The 25,153-nt window shown below is 35.3% G+C and overlaps 1 protein-coding gene across 1 annotated transcript in view; it reads right to left on the reverse strand.

Annotated features, from left to right (window-relative positions):
• Positions 1 to 5,149: 5,149 nt before the first annotated feature.
• The window catches only part of LOC126970116 (homeobox protein orthopedia-like), a 57,315-nt gene continuing 37,311 nt past the window's right edge, over positions 5,150 to 25,153 (reverse strand). The window contains exons 5-8 of the mRNA XM_050815880.1: positions 11,957 to 12,119; positions 10,433 to 10,582; positions 8,557 to 8,670; positions 5,150 to 7,064 (exon numbers count right to left, since the gene is read on the reverse strand). Of these exons, the coding sequence (XP_050671837.1) occupies positions 6,928 to 7,064; positions 8,557 to 8,670; positions 10,433 to 10,582; positions 11,957 to 12,119 (564 nt within the window). The 3' untranslated portion in view covers positions 5,150 to 6,927. The remainder of the gene's footprint in view (positions 7,065 to 8,556; positions 8,671 to 10,432; positions 10,583 to 11,956; positions 12,120 to 25,153) is intronic.

The raw sequence follows: 25,153 nt of genomic DNA on the forward strand, positions 1-25,153 counted from the left end.
CCAACCGAGTAGTAGGCATAACAAGTTTATGTTTGTTCCTCGTGTTAACATTATGAATGTCACGGTTTCTAGAGAATTCCTCAATTTGCTTATGAACATACAGAACATTATCAAAAATGTATTGAGAAGCAACAGTTTGACTGTTGCTTCTCAATACATGTTTATTTCTTTAAATTTTTCTCTTAATGATTCTCTAGGACCTAGGTTATAAATCGCGCGAATAGCCCTCTTCTGCAGCACAAAGATGTTATTAATATCGGCCGCACTGCTCCATAACAATATACCATAGGACATAATACTATGAAAATAACTAAAGTATACTAATCTCGCCGTATCTATGTCAGTTAACCGTCTAATTTTCTTAACCCCATATGCTGCAGAACTAAGCCTATTCGCCAATCCTTCAATATGAGGGCCCCATTGCAATTTGGAATCAAGAGTAATGCCAAGAAATACAGCAGATTCCACTGGTTTTACCACCTCTCCATTTAATAAAATATTCGCATCTACATTTTTGACATTTGGTGCGGTGTATTTAATATATTTCGTTTTATGAGTAATTAACAATAAGTTATTAGCGCTTAACCAGTACACGATGTCAGATAGAGCATTGTTTACTTCGTCATATAAAACTTGGCTTTGTTTCACTTTGAATATAAGTGAAGTGTCACCCGCAAACAATACCACCTTGTGTTTTTTTTCTACAAGGTTAGGTAGATCATTTATAAAAAATAGGAAGAGGAAGGGTCCAAGAATAGACCATTGTGGTACCCCCATACCGAGAGGAGTCCCAGGAAATCTCTTGCCATTCACCTCGACCCTCTGAATCCTATTATTTAAATATGAGATCAGAAGATCGAGTGCAGATCCTCTTATACCATAGTGACATAGCTTCCTGAACAGCGTTGAATGTTGAACACAATCAAAAGCCTTAGATAAATCACAGAAGATACCAAGTGCATTCTGTGATTCCTCCCAGGCCTCAAAAATATTTCTGATTAGTTCAACACCTGCATCCGTAGTCGAGTGTCCCCTAGTAAAGCAAATTGTTTTATATGAAGTAACTTATAAGTGTTAAAGTGAGTAAGCATTTGGCTTAAAATAATTTTTTCAAAAATTTTTCTTAGGGTCGGCAACACTGAAACAGGGCGATAGTTATTCGGGTCAGAAGTGAGTCCTAATTTAAATATTGGTGTAATTTTACTATACTTCAGAAGGTCAGGAAACACGCCATGTTCAATACAGCTATTAAAAACTAGTGCTAGATATGGTGCTATGACGTCAATAACAGAATTTATTATTTTTACAGATATGCTCCATATATATAATAGTACATACTTTCTTAAATAATTTTGAATATTTTTTCACATATAGAACAAAAGATACATCATGATTACATGATGAACTCTCACTATATAGTTCATATAACCGTTGTCTGCTCCTATGAATACCAGCTGTTGCCCAGTTGTTAAATGACAAGAGACCACCCGAGTTGACTGTCTTTGAAGTAAATATAGAGGCAAACTCTGTTTTAATTATTTTAAATAAATTACCATACATCTCATTTGGAGTACTGTTATAATTCAAATACAAGTTTGAGAGTTTTTCCGAAACATTGCCTATATATTTCTCCATTCGCCTATTGTTTATCGGAACAAACATAAACTCTTTAGTTTTTTTTAAATAAATTTCGTTTATTTCAAAGATTACATATACATTTTTTAGTGGTTGAGACTTCCCAGTAAGTTGTCTTAGGACACTTGTATTGGGAATATCTCGCAACTTCCTTAGCAGATAACTTTTTATTTAGTAAACAATATAGAAATAAACAGAAATGATTAAAAACCAAATTTTACAACTTACAATTAATTGTGTGTGTGTGTGTGTGAGTGAGTGAGTGAGTGTGTGGATGTGGGTTTGAATTGGACCTTTGATTGGATCCATCTATGCAATGCGTGTGTTTATCATGTCAGTCTGATCAGAAGATTTTCCACTTCATCATAAGCAAGACAAGCTAGCCAATTATTTAAAGCTTTTCTGCATAGATGTAATGTCATTGGATATATATTTAGGACACGATTTATTTTATTATATAAGAACACTGATTAACAGCTAAACTGTCGTTCAGCAAAAGTAGTGCGAATAGTAATGGTATCTGCTACTTTATCATTTCTTCTACTGATCAATTTGGCGTGATCTAGCGGAAGTGACTTGTGGACGGCTGAAATGATGTTAAGAACATAAAGTTTCCTAATTGTCAAAAGATTACAAGTCAAATAGAGTGAATCAGTTGGAAATCTTAAAGGTTTGAAGTACATGACCTTGAGAAGTGATCTTTGAGCTCTTTCCAATTCTAAGAGGCTTATCTTAGTTGCACCGCCCCATACCGGGATGCAGTAGGTGATCACTGATTGAGCCAAAGCGATGTATATTTTATTAAGGACTGTGCTATACATAACGTGCCGCAGAGTTTTAAAAATCCACATAAGTTTTCTCACCCTGGTTATGACCAGTTCGATTTGGGAATACCAACTTAACCTTTGGTCAATCAGGATGCCGAGATATTTGGTACAATTCACCTTTTCTATGGAGGGACAATTACAATTCAAATCGTGTGGGTTGGAGCATGAATGGATTTTGATATAGAAGTCTTGAACGGGCTGGTATCTGTCATGTGGAGAGAAACATATATAGTTTGTTTTTGATATATTGAGTGACAATAGATTTTGGTTTAGCCAATTTGAGACTCTTTCAAGGCCCATCTCAGCTTTTTAGTTGAAGTACATTTGTTTACTTCAATATTAAAAGAGGCTAATTGACCAAAGTGGTCTGAGCTCAGTTTACTAATTATTGACTGAGAAATAGGTTTATAATTAGTAAAAATATTATCAATACAGCTTTTAGAGGCGCTGGTTACTCTAGTAGGTTCTAAAAAAATATTTGATAAATTATATGATTTAAACAAAGATTTGAATCTAATACTTGTGGAGGATTTTTCTGATAAGTTAATATTAAAGTCACCACAAATCATAATATATTTCTTAGATTCTGATAATTTTGATAGAACCTCCTCTAATACACTCTCAAGTAACTCATATAATGAAACGGGGGGTCTGTATATACTTACAACAATGGCACACTCAAGCTCTGCACAGGCTATTTCAATGGTACGTTCAACAGAGAGGCCCACAATATCTTTACGGTCATTGAATTTAAATGATTTACTTATAAGTATAAGAGAGCCGCCACGTGTTGCCTTTTCTCTGCTAAACACACTAGCCACCCGATGACCACTGGAGTAAAAAATGAGCTCATATTTTCTAAGCCAGTGTTCAGTAAGACATAAGATATCAATATTTTCATGGTTCATTAGTAACTCCAGTTCCAGTTCTTTACCTAACAATCCTTGCATATTTTGGTGCATCAGGTTTATAACTTTACAATTACTATGTTTCTTAGTACTTGTACATTGTGTATTTATATTGCTAGAGGAGTCCCCTATTGTCTTATTGACTAATATAAATAATTTGGAACATATTCCACGCCAGAAACTAAACAATAAGACTGCTCAATAGGAGCCGAGTCCAACAAGCTATTACACTGCTCAATAGAAGCAGAATGGTTGAATCATTGTGACTGCGAAGCCGAAACACCGCGAGGTCGAGCGATCGAGTCTCAGTCGTGTCATATTTTTGCAGTTTAATTATTTGGTTCTTAAGCTTTGTCATTAGCGAAGACTCTCCCTTAGGCAATAGTTATATTTGTAATTCTTTGATCAAGTTTTCGCTTCTGCTGGCACTCCCGGAGTAGGTACCGTAATTTTTTTGTAATTTCAACTTATTATCTTTTATTTAATAATCTTTAAATAATAATTTTAATTTAAATGTACATGACACACATACAATATATATCACACTACAATCTTACTTATTTTTCATAGATATATCTGGTATCTCTATATAGCTACCCAATAGTACAAACCTTAAGCCTACAAAAAATTTATATATTAATAGGAAATGAGAGCCCGGATCGTTACAGTATTCGATACGATTAAGACTGACACGACGATATAACAACGTCGTGATACGTTGCACTAAATGTATCGGAGTCAGTGGCGTTCACGTCGAGAAGAACCTGCGGTTGAGAGACAATGAGCAATTGGATATAATAATGAATTAGTTTTCGTTATTTGTCACCACAGCCGCCAGCCGCCCGCGCACCCTTCGCAGGTAACATGAATGTAATGGGTGTGTGGGCGGCGAAAAATGAAAATGGCCGCAAGCGGAGCTGTCCAAAGTTTTATTATTGAGTACGTTATTAATCTTTTTTTTTACCTTTTATTAAAGTGTTTATTTCCTGAAAATCGTAATTTATATGTACTCACTACTTAATACCAAATATCCGGACGACCGAGCCTTGCTCGGATTTGTAAGAATGTACAAAACTTGAACTAAAGAAAAACTAATAGAACATCTGGATTCGGACCGGGGTCTTCTGCTTTCCGGATCACCCAATGTCCCATCTCATCTGAGCTATTACAGTCTTGTATATAGTGGCGAAATTTACCTTTGTATTCTAATGTTATGGTAGCTGTTTCTCATTAAAGCACGGATAAAACTACATTTTTTTAAAGTGAAACCTAGCTAGATCGATTTATCGCCCCCGAAATCCCGTGTATACTAAATTTTATGAAAATCGTTGGAGCCGTTTTCGAGATTCAGATTATATATATATATATACAAGAATTGCTAATTTAAAGATATAAGATATACGCCTTAAGATATAAGTACAGGATTTTTTAAAAACCCTGTATGCGTTATGGGTTATTACGCTTATTATAAAAAAATAATATAAATAATAAAAAGCCATTTCTTCCATAACCCATATTATACAATCAAATTTTAGTAATTTAAAGTTCTTAAAATCTTGTGTTAGTTTTATTAAAAGTGACCAATTTAATTATTTATTCTTATATAATTTTAGTTATGGACCCCATTTTGGGTATAGGCCTCCCCCAATTTTTTCCGTTTTTCCCTGATCGATACAATTCCTCCTCACCGCCTGCACGATGTCATCTGCCCATCGCTGCTTTGGTGTAAAAAACCCGTAGAGTAAGCTTATTATAATAGATCAATAAAACCAATTTGAAATAGTTTATCATTATATTTCGTTTTCACTGACAACATAAAAACATTTATAATAATTATAAATTAAACCTACATTCGTATACAATCGCCACGACATTTTGTATTTAATAGTGGAGTAATTACACTGACTCAATTTCTATAATATTTCTATAAATGCGCTACATTATATGAAATTTTGGAATGTATTTTAACAACTAGCTGTAATATCTTTGTATATTATAGTAAATTATCCTAATTCATCAAGCAACCGTATAGTTCACTATAATGTAAAAAAGTTTACGAATAACTATTTTATATTGTAACAAAAGTGAATACGGTCACTTAATATAGCACAAATAGGTTTAGATCTGCCATAAGTCCACAATGTATATAAGATTTAATAATTATAATGAGAAATTATAGTCTATATTACAATAAATACCTTGAATAATATGGATTTATAGGTTTAATAGCTTTATTCACTATAATATACAAAAGATTTCACAAAATGGCGGGCCAGTCACCCGTAACTACTTATCGATAATAACGACGACACTTACATTAAATTATAACTATATTATTGTACGAATGCGTATACATGTATCATTAGAGCTCATATTTTATATTAATTTATTATTTAAATGTCCACAATCTCATAATAGCGATACTTTAGTCACAACGCCATCTGTTGTAGAAAACCTGTTGTTATTGTAGCAATAATTATCAAACGGTTTGCACTTACACCTCAACTAGTCATTTTACCAAGTTTAATGTCACGATAAGTATCACAAAATATCATCAGCCGGAAGACAGACGTCCACTGCTGGATAAAGGCCTCCCCCAAAGAGTCCTGCCCTGCCCTCATCCTAAGTATTCCGGCGATCTTGAGCAGATCGTTGGTCCATCTTGTGGGGGGCCTACCAACACTGCGTTTTCCGATTCATGGTTGCCATTCGAAGACTATTCTGTCTCACCGGCCACCTCTCTGTCGAACTAAGTGCCCTGCCCACTGCCACTCCAGTTTTGCAACCATTTGGGCTATGCCGGTGACTTTGGTTCTCCTACGGATCTCCTCATTTCTGATTCAATCTCGCAGAGAAACTCCGAGAATAGCCCTCTCCATTGCCCTCTGAGCGACCATGGGCTTCCTCATCGACCAATAGTTAGCGACCACTTCTGCGTACCGTAAGTCATCATAAAATAAAATCAGAATATAACAGACTCTATTTTTAATTGATTATGCCTTATTTTTGTTCCAACAAGCGAATTAAAAAAATCTTGAAAATTGTCGGTCAATTTCGTTATACAATCTACCCATGTGCTTGGCCCTCAAATGGACCTCACCTGAAATCATTCTTTTGATTCCATGAGAGATATTCTGGATGTTAGTAACTAAGCAAAAAAATTTAAAACATGAAGAATTGGTTTACATTGTGAGGCATTTTATTATGACAGTAAGGGACGAGACGAGCAGGACGTTCAGCTGATGGTAACTGATACGTCCTGCCCGTTACAATGCAGTCCCGCTCAGGATTCTTGAAAAATCCAAAAATACTGAGCGGCACCATAATTGCACTTTGAGACATAGCATGAGTCTCATTTGCCTAGTAATTTCAGTAGCTAGGGCGCCCTTCAGACCGAAACACAATAATGCTTACATATTACTGCTTCCAGACAGAAATTGGCGCCGTTGTGGTATAGCCGGCATCCTGTGCAAAGGAGCCTTCCACTGGTGAGGACTGGGAGATGGTAGAGGCATGTTGAGGGTAGTTGTATGTTTTGGTGATGGTTGGTTATTGGTCTAGTAGACAGGGCTGTGTGCGTCGTAGTTGAGCTGCAGGTAGGGGGGGATGGCAGCGGACAGTTCGGAGGCCCGGCGACGTAGCGCGGCGATGCTGTGTCCACGCCACATGTCGTCCTCCTGTTCGCCACCGTTACCTGCCACATGCACAACTCACTATACACACAGTACAAATAATGGAACAGTAGCGTAACTCAGCGGTCTGCTTCAAATTTATACCTACGTCTGGGCGGAGCGCTATGGTTGATAACTACGTACAAAAAGATTGACTACGGGGATGTCGCGGCGCAGATAATTTAATGCTGCTATCCCAAGAAATAGCCAAAATAGCGCATAGTCGAAACCATTTAAAATAAATACATATCTACAGAAGAAAATTTATGTTTCCATTACATTTCTATTTTTTATAGACAGTGCGAAAGAATAGTACCAAAATGACCCCTAACTTTTACAGTTGCAGCCATGCTAATCATTCAATCTAGATAAAAATTGTACAAAAATTTTGGAATTGTACACCACAATACTATTTAACGTGACATAGTTTTGTTAGCTTTGTAAGGAAAATTGTATAATGTTTGTAGTTAGTTAAAGTACTACTAATTCCGAGTTAAGACTATGGCGATTTTGTACGGGAGAGGTGACCTAGCTCCGCTCGATTCATCAAGGCCATTAGCTCGGTACCCAGCCTTAACTCGGACAGCGTGGTACTCAATAGTTTTGTCTTCCCAAGATTGCTCAGGGGCCGTGTATATCATGTGTATGTATGTAGATTGTGATCTAGGGTTACCCTTAGGGGTGTGCCCCTACCTACATATGTTTGTGAACATTTTATCTATAAACAATATATTCTATAACTAACGTTATATGACTTTTTTTCAAATTTTCAAAGTACAAACTTTCAAAATAAATTGAAACGGCGGTTAGCGTGGTAATCAATCTCTTTCACGCCAACATATGATAAAAGACAAGGTAATTTCGACTGAGCAACTAATTTTAAATATTAAATTTTTTACTTTTTTTATTTATTTTTTGTTATGTTATATTTGTGAATAATACTATAATCATCCTAATATATATAAATACAAAGTCCTGATGTTTATTTCCAGTGAACTCTTTAACTAATGAACGGATTTAAATGGGGATTACTTCATGGAGTACAGTTTAGTCCAACTTGAGACATAGGATAGGTTTTATATTAATTTGGGACCCATAATTATTTTTATTTCCAATATTTATTACGTATGGACATAATATTTTCTATGAGAGAACTTATTGATAGTTCTGCTGTGAAACAATTTCGTTATATAACAACAGGGAGCATACCTAACGAAATAATTCTTGATGTTATGAAATATTATTTACAAATTCATAAAAACAGTAAGTATTTTATTTATTTTGTACAGAACAACGTCAGGTCAGCTAGTCAATTAGATTGGTCAGCGGGCAATATAATAAATAATAGAAAACAAAATAAACTCCACTGTAAGGTAAGCCTGTGTAGTTGTGTGATCCAAGAACGACGCACGGACCACGTGTTATTATAGCTGACATGCTGATGAAAAAGAATATGCTCATTTGTAATGAGTTTTTAATTCAAAGAAGAGTATCTATGTGGTGAGAGCTGGTTACCTGAGGCAGCAGGAGATGCGCTGGCGCAGTGCTGCTGTGGGGGTGTTCCCGTGGGCGAACCTTCTACTCCTCCCGATTGCCCAATGTTGTTGCAATATGACATCATAGTGTCACCTGGGGAAGAATTGATAGTAGTATGGGTATAAATGAGTTGTTAAGTATTGACATGAGTAATAATAATATTAAATAATAATATCTTTCTCCTCCTCAACTTTTATCTGTCGCTTTTATCTGCCACGATCAGTCATTCGTGTTCGTGCTATATATGAGCTTGGTTATAGACAGTCTCTCAAAGAAAAATTTAAAGAAATAAATATTATGACTGTTCATTGTCAGTACATTTATGAAAATTTAATATACGTTCACAAAAATCGTCACCTTTTTGCTCTGAATAGTGATTTTCATTATTATAACACTAGAAATAAGGGATTGCTTGTAGCTAATTCTAGTAGGCTTCATAAGATACATAATAGCTTTAAGGGTAAATGTATACACTTCTAAAATAAAGTCCCAGCCACTGTTCATTGGCATTATCTATAAATAAATTTAAATGTTTTATAAAAAAATGGCTCTATCGTAAATCCTATGACTCCACTGCTGAATATCTAAATGATCGGACAGCCTGGGACCAGATTGTGATTATTATATAGCGATAGAAATGACTGTAAAATATTGTATATTTTTATTGAAAAGAGCGCAAAAAAAGAATGCTGGGAGAGTTTTTTGCGCCGCTTTTTCTCTCTCAGAGCGCCATTTGTTTCCGAAGCGGTAGTAGTATCTAGTAGTTATGAGAAATGACATCAAAAAGAATTCTAAAGGAATCAATTTTGAGAAAATATATGCCTTTATAAGTACATACTTTATTTAGTCCAGGCTAGTGAATCTCTCTAACAAAAAAGCGATTGACTCGATTGTATGAAACGTGCAGTCATTGATAGATTGACAGATGACGGCAGTACTCTTGTAAAAAACGGAGATAGCCAAAATCTACTTCGTTTCAAACTTAGCCGGATTATACTTCGTCACCAATCGCCACACTGTAATTACTACAATGCAAACTTATGTCAAATCACGGGACGTTTCATACTAAACCAAAGGAGATCATACAAATGATTTAAGTTTTCTTTAGTGCTAATTCCGCCAATATTTGTCTTTAAAATAATTCGACACGTGTTTCGCCACTACACGAGGCATCCTCAGGATGTATTGTCTCGCCAAAATCTGGCACGAGACTACTTTGAGTCTCGTGCCACAAATATAGGCGGAATTAACACTAAAGAAAACTTAAATCATTTGTATAATTATGGATTTCCGCAAAGTAACGCCTAATTCAATAAATTTTCCCATAGGAGATCGCCAAAATTTGGCGAAACTGTACACAAATGCCACATTCATCAAAAAATACTAGATTTCTTCTGATTAAATATCACATTAAATAATATAAACTTTCAATGGGAATTAGCTGAAAACTAATTAATATCAATTGAACTGTTTAGTTTATCTAACTTCATAACTGTCACAGTTGGCTTCACTGCTCTGGGTTCTATTGTTTTGAGCTAAATAATAAAAAAAATCACTAAAATGATTCTTAATTCAGAGTTTTTGCGAACAAGTATGAATATTGTAGTACAGAATAGCTTTAAATAAATAAATATGATTTTTGCGATTATAATAATTCGTATTTATGCTTATAACGACATCTTAAGAATGAACTTTTTCCTGCTCCATCTCGGTAGTACGTACTCTGTGGCTCTATGATTGTTGATCGTTGCCTGTGTTCCTCTCTTTGACCATTCACGATTTCAATGTCAAATATTTTTTCGTCCATACAACTTACTTGACAAATAAAATTTGAAATGAGGTTACCAAGACTTACCCAAGGAATTGAGGGGGTAGTGCGTCTGGTATGGCTGCGAAGCGACGGAGTTGATAGGCAGTGATGGGTTGAGGTCTGCCGCGAGTTGGGGCAGTCCGCCGGAGCCGAACCCGCCCATAGACACCCCGCTCTGTGACAGCTGACCGAGACCTGCGAATAATGGCATAAAATACAAAAACTGCAAATATGATAACGGCATACCAGACATTTTTTTCTCAAAAATGTTTCGTGTAGAATTTAAAAAAGTTAATTAAGGCACTACCTTCCAATCCTTCTAATACCTAATCATAATGCAGCTCCAAGCTATCCGAATCCTTCCAGCTTCATTGTGTGTCTTCTACCGCATTTATCACGGGGAGAGTTCCGAAGAGCTGTTTAACCTGATTCCTGCCGCCGAATTCCACCTTCGCACGACACGCCACAAGTTAGGTAATCATCCCCACCATCTGGATGTGTGGCGGTCCTCCACAGTGCGGTTTTCAAGGAGCTTTATTCCTCGTACTACTAAGCTGTGGAGTGAGCTTCCTTGTGCGGTGTTTCCGGGACGATACGGCATGGGTACCTTCAAAAAAAGCGCGTACACCTTCCTTGTCACGGCCGGCAACGCTCTTGTGACTCCTCTGGTGTTGCAAGAGAATGTGGGCGGCGGTGATCACTTATCGGTACGCTCGTTTGTCCTCCTATTCCAAAAAAAAAAAGTTAGTAAAAAACGCTTAATAATAATTCGGCTTCTATTATAAGTGGGGTTTTTGAAGATCTTTCATTTGCGTACAACCATACTCTGAAATAGACATTCTTGCTCCATGTTTCCTCAACCGCCAACTCTAGTCGATGTCGACTGCAATTTTATTCATTCAATGCATGAGTGTATGGTACGACGAGGTTAGCATAAGTAGAGTCCCTGGTTGGAATCCAGTTAGGTGCAAATATTTGAATAGGAATAAGAAAATGGGCGCCGGTGATCACTTATCATCAGGTGATTTTCTCACTTCAGACATACTACAAAACTGTATTATACTGTTCCAATGTTTACCAGTAGGTATGGACCAGAATCGGTCCTCGACCACAGTGTGCCCGCTCATGATGTTCCAGAAGTGGCAGGCCTTGCGAGGGGAACAGCGCCCCGGGTGACATCAATATGATGTTTATATTTACCAGCAGGCATCGACCAGAACTCGATGCTCGATGGCCTCAATACAGCTTCCCAAGGAGTAGGTCTCAAAATCAACATGAAAAAGGCAAGATCTCAACCGACATAGCCCAACTGATTGCGAAACTGAAGTTACAGTGGGCAGTGCACATTGTTGCATGGCCGGTTGGGCAGTAAAGTGCTCGAATGGCGACCACGTACCGGAAGACGCAGTGCTGGTACGCCCCCCACAAGATGGACTGACGATCTGGTCAAGATCGCCGGAATATATGGTCCTCGACCACCGCGGGCCCGCTCACGATGCCCCCGAAGGACAGCAGGCCTTGCGAGAGGAACAGTGCCCCAGGTGAAATTAATACGATGTGTATATTTACCAGCAGGCATGGACCAAGGCCGGTCTCCGAACACCGCGGGCCCGCACATGTCGCCACCGAAGGGCGGCAGACCGTGCGATGGGAGCAGTGCCCCGGGTGACCGGAACACATTGGTGCTCTTCTTGCGTTTCTTCCACTTGGCGCGCCGGTTTTGGAACCACACCTGGAACGTACCACTGTTGCTAACGATTCATTTTGAAGAATCCTGTTATTGTGTCGAACAGACTCATCTTAATATAATAAACCTTCATACTATAATTCTACCATCAATTTAACAAACTCTTCAACATGTGAAAATAAATCATGGAACTACATAACGTTATATATATGTCGCAGGTATATTGTTAAAGACGTGATATCACTAGTGATATTATAATTAAACGGTAGATCGTCAATCGACTTATTTACATTTCCTACAACTTAACGGCTTAGTTTTTGGGACATTGTAACGTCACGGGTACACTATAGTGATATTGTAAGACAATGATATTTTGTCAATTTTACTGTTCGTTAGTTTAACAGGCCGTCACTGATTAGTCTGTTTCTTCTCTTTATTGTAAAGTTATTATTTTTTAGTTATGCATTAGTGTAATCAACTAACTGTTATCTAACTGAATCGTCCTTTGTTCACTAGAAGGTCAAAAAACAAATTTAGATTGTTGACCAAAACGCACGAGCCGAGCGTAGCAACCGCGGCAGCGGCCGGCAAGTGCAAGAACAGAATCGGCCCTTGTCCATTACTATTTCAATAATTTCAGATTAAAAATTGCATATACGCTCCAATGTTTACAATTATAAAAAAAATAAACTACCAAGCAAAACGCTCGATGTCTCACACTGCTAACGTCATTTGTAATATACCTAGATTAATTATAATAATATAACTATAGTGACATTATAATATCTAAAACCAGGCCGTAAAATTGTAAGAAATGAAGTTGATTGACAATCTACCGTTAAATTATAATATCACTAGTGAAATTGTAATATCATGGCTTTGACTATATAACTACGACATGAATAAATAACAACCGTCATTGTAACAAATTATTTCGAAAAAAGAATATATTACAATCATATTATCTTTGTCGCCCTTTAAGTACTGGTATTTAAAAAATTATATTAATAAAAACACATATTTTTTTGTCCTATAATTACTTTATTTAACCTTACGTTTCGTGCTGTGCTGTTGCGAATACTTAGCTTTTTAAATTTTTTACCTTATATAAAAATACAGTTACACTCGTTTTAATCCATTTAAAGGTATTTTATTTTAGTAGTGTATAGTGCCGCTCAGAATTTTTGGGTTTTTCAATAATCCTGAGGGGTACAACATTGTAATGCGCAGGGCGTATCAATTGCCATCAACTGAACGACCTGCTCGTCTCATCCTATATTGTAATAAAAAAGATAGAACTGTCTTATGAATAAGAGCAATGTAAAGTTACTCCAAGTTTAAAATTACTTCTCCTTGTCATGTATTTTTTTTATGAAAATAAGGGACGAGACGAGCAGGACTTCAGCTGATGGTAATTGATACGTCCTTACGCATTACAATGCAGTGCCACTCAGGAGTCTTAAAAAACCCAAAAATTCTGAGCGGCACTACAATTGCCCTCGTCACCGTAAATCGTCACAGTAATTTCACTAGCTACGGCGCCCTTCAGACCGAAACGCAGTAATGTTTACACATTACTGCTTCACGGCAGAAATAGGCGCCGTTGAGGTACCCATAATCTAGCCGGTTCCCTGTGCAAAGAAACCTCCCACTGTTACCAGTGATGTAGTGAGAAAGGTGAGATAAAGGCAAAATATTTTTTCAATTTTGAATAACTTTACTTCCAGTTTATTAATAACACAGATACTGTGGTTATATTTGGATTACTGTTGAAGTATAACGCTGTCGTCATTGGTGAGATGGAAGATATTTGACATCTGTCCATCTTGTCTTATGTCAGTAGAGAGAAAAATTATGTGTGCCATGAAAATCTCAATTGCTGAATATTCAAATATATTTAAATTTAAAATTAGCCCTCTATATGTATGTTTACCTACGTACAACTAACTGGCAACAGCTTAATACAAGTGATATCTGTTATGAATACAAAATTGGAAACAATTAACAATGTTACTTTAAGAAATACGGTAAACTCGTCAGCGATAACAGAGAATTGGCCAAGTCAACGATCGTAATAACAAATAGGGGTGAAATGGAGCTAAGCCCGGGTTTATTGTAAACTAACCGCGAGGAACGGTTTGAGTTATGTCAGCGGGTGTGGGTGAAAGTGTCGACCTCTTGCAGCCTTGCTTCGGCAACTAAATAACATAGTTCATTCTACTCGTAAATTTTTTTATTGTGAAAACTTCTTTAGCATCATTGAGCACTTTTCTTGGGATGCGTATAAAATGTTAAACTCGCGTCAGGACACGTGGCCTGATCGAAAATTCGTAAGACAGTCATTGAAATTATGGATGTAAGATTTATACTTCTAACTAATTTAACTAGCTATTTCGACTTGGTATCATACGGCCATTGGTCCAGTGTTTGCAGGGGCGTGCATTGGTTTTCCAGCGCGGTAGGCACTGGAAGCCTAACTAGTCGTAGTTGCGATTAATATTTAAAAATTTAGTTCCTGTTATAAGGATAAATATAGTTCACTTACCAAAATATTTCTGCCGTTCTGTCATATTGATCGTGTTTTTAGCAAGATTTGTCAAATTATTAAAGTCGCCGTAACCAGTATCTGTGGTTGAATCTTTGTGATTACAAAGCCGAAACACCTACTACTATTTATGTTGAACGATTATTCAATTTTCTTAATTTTTAATCTGTGTGTCCTTTTATATTTCAAGAACAGATTACTAATGTAATTTCAGTAACATGGTCTATCCGTTTATTCGCGTATCTTCGAGATCGATACTTACCCAGGGTATGTGTACAATTTCATGGTTTAGTTATGGTGTTAAAGTATGACAGACAAACTCATGCACCTAATATAATATATTCTGTTTCTGGATAGGGCGAGGGTGAAATTAGCGCTGGTTGATTTTTACACGCCTTTTATTAGTTTCACCTGCATGTATGTTTGTTTGTAACCAACAATTTGGTCGCAATTTTGACCCACTTTAAACAGCCAGATGTCGTTCAAACTTCGTAGCTTTATCGAGGACCGATGGCAATACGAGTACATCAATTTGACAAGGTTATTCCATTTTTTCATATGCAAAATAAAATTTTAGTAAATTTATATAATTTACATCTCGTCCTTAAGACAGGAATTAATGTTAATTTTAAAGTTCAACCATTACCTTTAACCGATTTATCTAATATTAGGAATTTTCCGAACACAAAATAGAATTTTTTAATTCAACAATGCAAATTTAAAAAAAAGTAACACACATAAATAAACCAAACTAATAAAATTGTATGAAATGCGAGTTTTTCGGTTTTTTTTTACTTGTATTTATTATTTCTGGGGTTACATAAAATCCCTAGTTTACAGCGTCTCGCCTGTGTCATCCGCGAAATAACGTAAAACAAGAATTATATACGCAGAAAATGCGATGAGGAATAATGACTTATAGCAAGAACTTTAATTGGGCTATATTACAAAATGTCCTGATTATTACTTTTTATGAAAATAAGACACGAGACGAGCAGGACGTTCAGCTGATGGTAATTGATACGCCCTACCCATTCCAATGCAGTGCCGCTCAGGATTCATAAAAAGCCCAATAATTCTAAGCGGCGCTACAATTGCGCTCGTCACCTTGAGACATAAGATTATAAGTCTCATTTGCCCAGTAATTTCACTAGCTACGGCGCCCTTCAGACCGAAACACAGTAATGTTTATTCATCACTGCTTCACGGCAGCAATAGGCGCCGTTGTGGTACCCATAATCTAACCGGCTTTCTGTACAAAGGAGCCTCCCACTGGTATTACAACTATTAAACTGTTACCGGTTCTAAATCGTATTTTACATTTGTATTTTTATTTCATATATATTGTTTATAATTAATTTTATTTAAATTTTAAAGAACGACCTCAAGTTTAGTTCGAATACGAATTTCACGCCTCTCTTTATTTGGTGTATCAAGATATAGACCAATATTTTATCACTCGGAAATATAATATTTATGTATCTGGTATTATTATATTTATTTATATATTATGTATAAAATCTTATGGTGATCGGTTGAGTAGACGTGACAGCCCTACAAGCAAACTCAGATTCACATTTGAAATATTAGTTACGACTTTCGAATGTACTTATTATTTTGTCACTAACTAATATGTTATATTTTCATTACTTAGAAACAATGTGATTTAATTACTTAAATTATTCAATTAATTATTGAATTTTAATAACTTCCTATATCGCAGGTACTTATAATAAAACATACAACGAGACGCTTTCTATGTTTACAATGCGGAAAATTTTATAGCGCATTGCATTTGTAAAAATGTAAAGAAGTATAGACGCACTCGGCTGCCGTGGCGCGAGCGAGAGATCCACCGGGAAAGTTCTTTTGAAGTTTTGAAGTGAAACTTCTTTAGAATCGTTATGATTTCAAACCGGATGCAACGGAAAAAACGACAGGTAAGAGACACAAATATAAAAATGTGTAGGATGAAGCCGGCAAAGAATGAGACAGAAATATGCATACTATTTGATTTTTGTTTGGAACCAGTTTCAATAAACAATGGTTGCCATGGTGATTTCAGTTGTTATTAAAATATTATGGGTCGTTGTTGTCTATGACGTACAAATCATAGTAATGTCTTTCATAGCGGTTGAAATCATGTGTCATCCTAGCAACATATACTAGGACTTCATATGCAGTTTAGAGGTTCATGCACAATGCACATCTTAAAATTAATTTAGCTGTGCTAACTCCTTGTTGTTGTTCGTTGGTGTTCTGAAATTTGATTTTTCTGAGAGATAAACTTTTTGATGTAAAATATAGAAATAAATATAGATAATAATAGTTCTGAATCGTCATTTTTTGTGTACGATAGCGCAATAAATGAATATATTTCATCACATAAATGCTAGTACCTGTGTTCTGATAAATAAAGCAATTCGTGCGAAATTATTCCCTAACCATTCCAAAATATTCAAAAATGTACAACGTTAATGTTCAAGTTTTTACTTCTCCCGGAGTGCAACCCGTATTTTTTTAATTTAAAGCCTTTAGAGTCGTTGAAGGTTTTCAGGTAGTTTGCAAATTTCGGTAAATTCAGATAGTCTATTAAGGCGAAGGATAAGCAGAAAACACAGAAAACAAGTTTATTGGTGAAAATATAGTATTAGGAGCTATGAACACTACTTTAGCATATAACACATACTCTTAAGTCTTATTTGTAGGTTGCTAATGTTTGCTGCTGGTTATAGTTAACACTCCATAGCTAGTTTGAACTACTACTTTTCGTTGCAGTTGAACAAGTTTTTTCTCGGCATGACGCATTTGTTTAGTACTACTCTCAGAAAAGTTATTCTTACAGATTGTACTTTTTTTGTGTAGGTACATTTATTCAGATTAGTAATCAATAATGAGGTTTGTAAGCATATAAACTGTTTGCGCCTGTAAAAATATTACGTTTTCCACGCAAGGATTTTGAAAACATTGACTTTGTTACATAGATAGTGGGTGGGCAGCCGTGAACTCATATCCCTCAAGGTCGCTGGCATTTAGTGTCGCCTTAATATGGGTACTATATGAACAATATCGCCGACGCTTTCCTGTCGCTATCGTCTGCATAGCAATGAATACTGCTGATTTGCAGCATATCATGCATACATGCAGAAGAAACAGTGTTGGGCATAGCACGCAGCCTTGCGGGACACCAGCGTTACCAACTACTAAAATTTCAACATATTATAAGGTATGATATGAGCAAGATAAGTGTATTTGAGTTGCTTTCATATCATAACGTCTGTATTATATATTATTATTCGATATGCTGCTGTATAGATACTTGTTTTGTGCTGAAAAATAGAGTTTTTCGATCTATATAGGACTATAGATAGAGCTATATAGCCAGTCAATTAGATCTAAATCTAAAGATTTATAAATTATTACTGTTTTTATTTACAATAAAAAATATATTAGCTATGTGATAGTATGATATGAACACAAGAAACTACGTTCTAATGAAAACTACAATCTAAATCTAAATGAAAACTCTTAAAGAGGCAGTACACAAACTATAATAACATCATCCACATAAACAAAAATATTCATAAAATGAAAACTACTAGGCTACGCTCTGTCTATCTTTAATGGGACCAAATGGCAAACATTCCGCATCAAACTAAAGAAGAATCACGAAAATCGGATCATAAATCTCAGCGTAATCGATGTAGATACATAAAAAAAATACCATTCGAATTAAGAACCTCCTAATTTCGAAGTCGGTTTAAAATAATTGTTATTTCTAGGGTAAGTAAAACTGACAATAATAATTATCGAAGATAGGATGATTTCATGAGAAAGATGCTCTCTTAAATGTCTCAGGCCTTTTCAAAAATATGGCGTGTGAAGCAAATTCTAAATTAACAAAATTTTTAACAAAAAAAACAACCAACTTCAAAAACACTATTCCAAAACAATAGATATAATATGCACTAAAAAGTATAAAAATAATGCGTATTTTAATGCGTTTTTATCTAATTAATTAATCTAATTCTAGTTACGATTATTGTAATTATTGGAGTCGGTGTCCTTCCGCCGAAATTTTTTATACTTTTTAGTGCATATTATATCTATTGTTTTGGAATAGTGTTTTTGAAGCACACTTGGTAACAATTTGTCTAAATATGTGTAGATATACTAAATTTTTCAATGCAGCAATGAACGTAAGTGCTTTGATTACAGACAGTTAGAAATTCTGCCACAGATCGCACCGTTACTGTAAGTCGTTAATGAGTCTCATTGGTCATCATATTCGACTACGACAATTACTTGACTATAACTATGTTATGGTAGATGACTTAAATATCCGGATAGCAAATTACAATGGGACCACACGGAAAGGATCAGCTTTTAAATAAAAAAATAATTAATAAAGAATTATCAAAATCGGTTCACCCAGTCGGATATTTTGAGGGAGGAAATATACAGACGAATTTTTGGATGTCGGTTAAAACCAGAAATTGGTGATTCATTCATGGAATTTAATAAAGAATTATAGAATTTATAATGGCATTCCTACAAAAACCACCTTTGAGAAATTATATATTGTTTCGTGTCTATAGTATGCCTGTTACATATTATTTACACGTAAGGCAAAGTGAAACCAGAAATAACTATGAAAACAAGTGTTGCCAACGACCTGTTGCCAATATCATTTGTAAACCCTGCAATCCCGACAGAGACAAACGATGCCAGATTATTGTGAATCGCACGTCATCTCCGCCTTATTGATTCCGGGATAAGCCGGGACTATCGGCGATCCAGGGTCCCGGGGGACTCGGACCCGGTTCGTCCAGGCGTTGGGGTGACTTCACAACTTTATTTTGTATTACAGGTTTATTGAGAAGTTTTGGGGTAAAAAATAATGAAGCAGGTCCTTTAATTAACTCCACACTTTGTCTGTTGTTGTCATTGTAAGACTTTCATAAATGATTATTAGAAAATAGATAGAGATATAGCAAGAAATTCACAAACGTTACGATATCACGAAGTATATAATAATATGAGCACGTTAATAGTATTCAAGAACAACAGAAACAAAAGGCAGTTACAGCCTACCACACCTACGCACAAGCGTGGCTAAACTATGGCTTCATACTGTGAGGTAACAGTGTACATACTCGCCAACTTTTTCATCATCAGCCGGAAGACGTCCACTGCTGGACAAAGGCCTCTCCCAAAGATCTCCACGACGATCGGTCCTGCGCTGCCCTCATCCAACGTATTCCAGTGATCTTGACCAGATCGTATGCCGTTTCGCTATCTTGTAAGGGGCCTACCAACTTTTCCGCCCCGCCGGCCTGTCCGTCGAACTATGTGCCCTACCCACTGCCACTTCAGTTTCGCAATCATTTGGACTATAATGCAGTGCCGCTAACTAATAAAACTAATAACCAAAAATTCTAAGCGGTGCTACAATTGCGCTCGTCACCTTGAGACATAAGATGTTAAGTCTCATTTGCTCAGTAATTTCACTAATACCTACGGATCTCCTCTTTTCTGATTCGATCTCGCAGGGAAACTCCGAGCATAGCGCTCTCTATTGCCCTCTGAGCGACCATGAGCTTTCTCATCAGGCCCATAGTTAACGATCACGTCTGCGTATCGTAAGTCATCACTGGCAACACACACTGGTTGAAAACCTTCGTCTTCAGACACTGCGGCATTTTTATTTTACAGAAAAATGTATTCGTGTACTTGCAAATGTTTAACAAAGAGAAAGGTACTAGACTCATTTCCAGAACCTCAATATTCTAACATCACCTATGCGTGTGTACATATACCAGAAATATGTAACTTTGGAAGAAAAAACCCAAATTTTTACACCAAAATCATAGACGCGCCCCGGAGACAGATACCTAGCTATAAAAATAATCTTTTTTCGAAATGTAAACTCACAGTACACAGTTGAAGTCCTTACACAATGTTGACATTTGAATTTCAGTTAATCTTAAATTGATTTAAATTTATAAGAAGTTTCCAGAATACTTAAAAGCCGAATTCATATTATGCTTTTTAGAAAAGCTACTCGTGTTAAAAGTTACATATATCAACGTATACTTTAATGAAGTTTGTCTGCTGTTCATTGCTACATTCATTCATTGCCTTTCGTGGTGCATGTGATAATTTAATAATTTCATAGGTAAATATATAGCTTATATTATAAAGCTGAGCGATTATACGAAAGTAGAAGAGGTATACAAAATAAAAAATTCTCCTTTTCAAAAGATCTATTGTCTGAAATGCACTGTTTTTTCAAACTATAGGTACCAATATGTGTAATTTTTTTTTAAAGCCATACCTTTGATACCGTAAGACCGATAAAATATTCTTCAAGCTCTTTGAAATAGACACAGCACATACGTACAGTGTGTACTATCCTATTTATATATAATATTGATGTATTTTTGTTTTCAGTACAAAATAATGTTATAATGCAAGTACCTACTGACATTATTATTCAGAGCAGCAGGTAATCAATATTTGTAAAGTTACTACTTCAAAATAAAATGAGAAGTATCATAAAAAAATACAATTCTATTACAATTAATTATAATCTTGAGGTCTATATAACAACTCACTCGGACGATAATTGATGATCATGAGTTATTATATATTTTAATGTAATTATAATAAAAAAAAACTATTACTATATTTAATTTAGTTGCTGTTGTATTGAGTGAATGTGAACAAAATAATATGTGACACGTTAATGTCTGAGCTTATATGGTACGGGGGAGGCGCGGCAGCATTGCGACTCCAAGCGTGATCTGTCTATTTGTTCTGTACGTTAACAAAGCGTGGTGCAAGCCATAGGCATAGCGGGCTTACACTTTACTGTTTTACTTTATATAAAAGGCATTTTTTTTCTCAAAATTGATTAAGAATTTTTTTGATGTCATTTCTAATATACTAGATACTACTACCAATCTACTAATAAAAATGCAAAGACTTTGTAAATAACAAATTTTAACTCATAATAACGCGTGTATTTACAACTGAATTTTTCCATCAGATATTTCATTAATTTACAAATTGTTTTACTATCTATACATATATATAATAAAATTATAACAAAGTAAATATCACGTAAAATCACTGGACACAAAAGACTGAAATATATTAATAAAAAAAAAAAAAAAATTGAACATCATTTAAAATGACTACATGCTGTGTGTTCCACAAACAATTCCATAGCCAAAAAAGTTAATATAGTTTTCTTTTTAATTATTTGTATGTATAGCCGGCCGAAACCCAAAAACTGCTGAATTGGTTTAATTAAAATGTTGCATGGAATATTAACAAGATGTCGGAACCACATATTGTAGGCAACATATTATCACGCTAGATGTGGCCGTAAATAAAACAACACAATTATAAGTTGATGAAAATACAACTATAATATTATATTTTTATATATAACAAAAAGTTTTACTCAAACTTTGAGTAAAACTTTTTGTTTAAATCATTTTTCTAATAGATTTAATAAAAATGTTTAATCGGCCTACATTCATGTTGCGAATAACTATTAATTTATAACCGAAATAACTTCGTTAATGATATCTTTATTTTTATGACTTCAGACATTAATAGTTTCTATATTATTATTTATTTTATTTGATTAAAGCGTAGGTGAGGGAAACATTAAATTACTCTGAATTTTTTAAATTAAATTTGATTCGATATGGAGTGAAAAGTAATCCTCGTGACCGAAGCAACAGATAAAACAGAAGTAACTTAACTATCTTTTAGTAATATTTATAACAAAAAGTTTCATGCTCTAAGTTTATTATATAGTAAGCCGGGTAGCAAAGATAATGTTTGAACACGATTTAAATTTTCTTTCTAGCCCTATTACCTTGACGTTGCAGATTTTATCAATTATTGACACGTTGTTTGCTCGCCCGCTAGCTCTCGTCCACAAGACCACGCACGCCGCACCAATGGCCGCGGCTGGTTCACGACTATCAAACACGCGGCGCTAACACTGCCCTCACGAATCGCCAAACACTATAGTTGGTATACCTTGTGGCTTGCACAACATTACTTTTTAATACAGTTGTAGGGTAAACGAATTGCTAACCTAAAGAAGCATTATACTGTAATTGACAACATAGAAGACGGCGTACGTTTGTTCTGCACGCATCGTACAGTACGCCTAAACAATCTGTGGGGTAGTGGCTCCCCACCGCTTAATCTCCTGGATTCAAGTCACACTGACGCATCAGCCACCAGGTGTGTAGCAGCAACCTAGTGTCGCTTTATTAAGGCTGGGGACCGAGCCAACGGCCTTGAGGAATCGAGCGGAGTTAGGTTACCACTCTCGCACAAGATCGCCATCGTTTTATTTCAGAATTAGAAGCATGTTTAATTTAATCTAACCTAGTACGATTTTCATAACAAAAATAACAAAACTATGTTAAAAAGTATTGGTAAACAGTTAATAATTACTCATACAATTTTTATCTAGATTGAATGATTAGCATGGCTCCGACTGTAAGAGTTAGAGGGGTATTTAATCGCAATGTCTATAAAATATAGAAATGTTAAGAAAAAATTAAATTTTCTCTCATATTCTGTAGACATATAATTATTTTTTGTAAAAAAAAACCTTTACATAAACTGTTAAGAAATGGTTTCAATTATGCGCTATTTTGCGATTTCTCGGAATAGAGGTTTAGCATTGGTAAATAACGTCCTTAAAATATAGACCTTATGCCCCAGAAAAGCAGTAACTATGAAGACGAAACATCTCTCCCGACCCGTCGTATTCTGGTGAACATACAGCTCATATTGTAGTCTCCAAACGAGACACAAAGGAGATCGTTGCCTAGTTCACCTTACGCTTTAAGTCCACACTTTTGCAATATCAACAGCTCAACTTTTCTATCTGGTTAAGTTCTCGCTGCATGTTTCGTCATTATCACTAAAATGTCATTGCTAGCCATTTCCAGCGAAACGATAGCTTATCCATTTTTCATGCTTTAATTGTCATTTTTAGTGTTCAATACCTCAAAAGGAAAATTGTAACCCTTATAGGATTTTGTTTTGCATTTATTTTTTATTTTTTATTAGATGAACCAACAATAACTCAACGTTACCAATTGATTTGCACTGACATACTAATTCTATGTTGGTTGTTCTAATTAGGTACATTCAACATTTAAAAAAAGAAATTATTAATTACCTTTAATCTTAATTCTAGAAACTATGCAATGTAAATTAATTATTATTAAATAAAATAAATTAATTGGTAAACATATTGGAATGGAGAAATTTAAGTTAGATATTAACTTAATTTTTTGAACTTTTTTGTCCATCAATCCGTTTGTTCGTCCATATCGGTTAAGACCCTTTACCTCGGGAACGCGTGGAAGTATCGAGTTGAAATTAAAACCAAATACTCAAGTCTATAGGTTCTTGAAACTGAGAAAAAAAAACAAACCCCTAAGTTTACTTAAAAAAAAGATATGATCGCTTATGCCGCACAAAATGTATATTCCGACACTAAAGGGAATCAAAATTCATAGGCTATATTTACCGTTCACCTAGAACTATGACGTTTGGCAATACATAGAGTCTTATACTACAAGTATAGGGAAAAGTCTGAAAACTATACATTTATTATTTAATCAATAAATAACAGGGCATTTATGCAAGGAAAGAGCAGAGGACGGTCCAAATTTTAAATTTAGTTAACCGTGTCATGTGGAGTATCACTGGGCTTCACTGGCACAAGCTTAAATAGATCTTTAATTATTTTTATGATGTATAGTTTTCGATTTATAACTAAGAATGAAAATAAGCCTTTTCCCTCCAATATAAGTATAGGTAGGTACCTACTAATATGTACGGAACCGAAGGAACAAATAGAGGTCGAGGATTCGGCGAGTCCATCTTGCACTTGTTCGGTTGTTTTTACATTGATTCCTTCAAAATAATTTAGAATAGGATCATTTAATTTATCTCCAGTCGACTAATGAGACCTGAGTACAACTTTATCAGAAACCCTACTGAAGGATTTAGAGGGTAAGTCATAGCATTAGAACTTTCACTATAATAAAAAAATGGTGTTGTATTTACCACATTAATTCTAAACCTGAATAGACGGCTACAAGTAACTGAAGTCCATTGTGGTCAAACTATAGATTATTAAGATTCATATTATCTCGAGTAAGCATAGAATTAAATATAAACAAAGAAATTGCTGTAGTAGAAGTAATTCCACTAGGGTTCTAGTAACTTGGATTACTTGATACAATGTGACCAGTTTAAGACATATGATATATTTCTTTAAAGTAAATATAACTCACAACAAAAAGAACTAACTTCAAGTAAATGTGCATGAAAAACACAACAAACAATATAGACCAGTGCTGAAGCCTTTGAAAATGATAAAAAGTGAAAAAATAATAATAGTAGGATGAATCCTGTTGGAAAAGTAATAGAATATAACAAAAATGCAAGGAAACGATAGTATAACACTGAATCATTATCT

This window comes from Leptidea sinapis, chromosome 1 (assembly GCF_905404315.1).
Source record: "Leptidea sinapis chromosome 1, ilLepSina1.1, whole genome shotgun sequence".
In the NCBI taxonomy this organism is placed as follows: Eukaryota; Metazoa; Arthropoda; class Insecta; order Lepidoptera; family Pieridae; genus Leptidea; species Leptidea sinapis.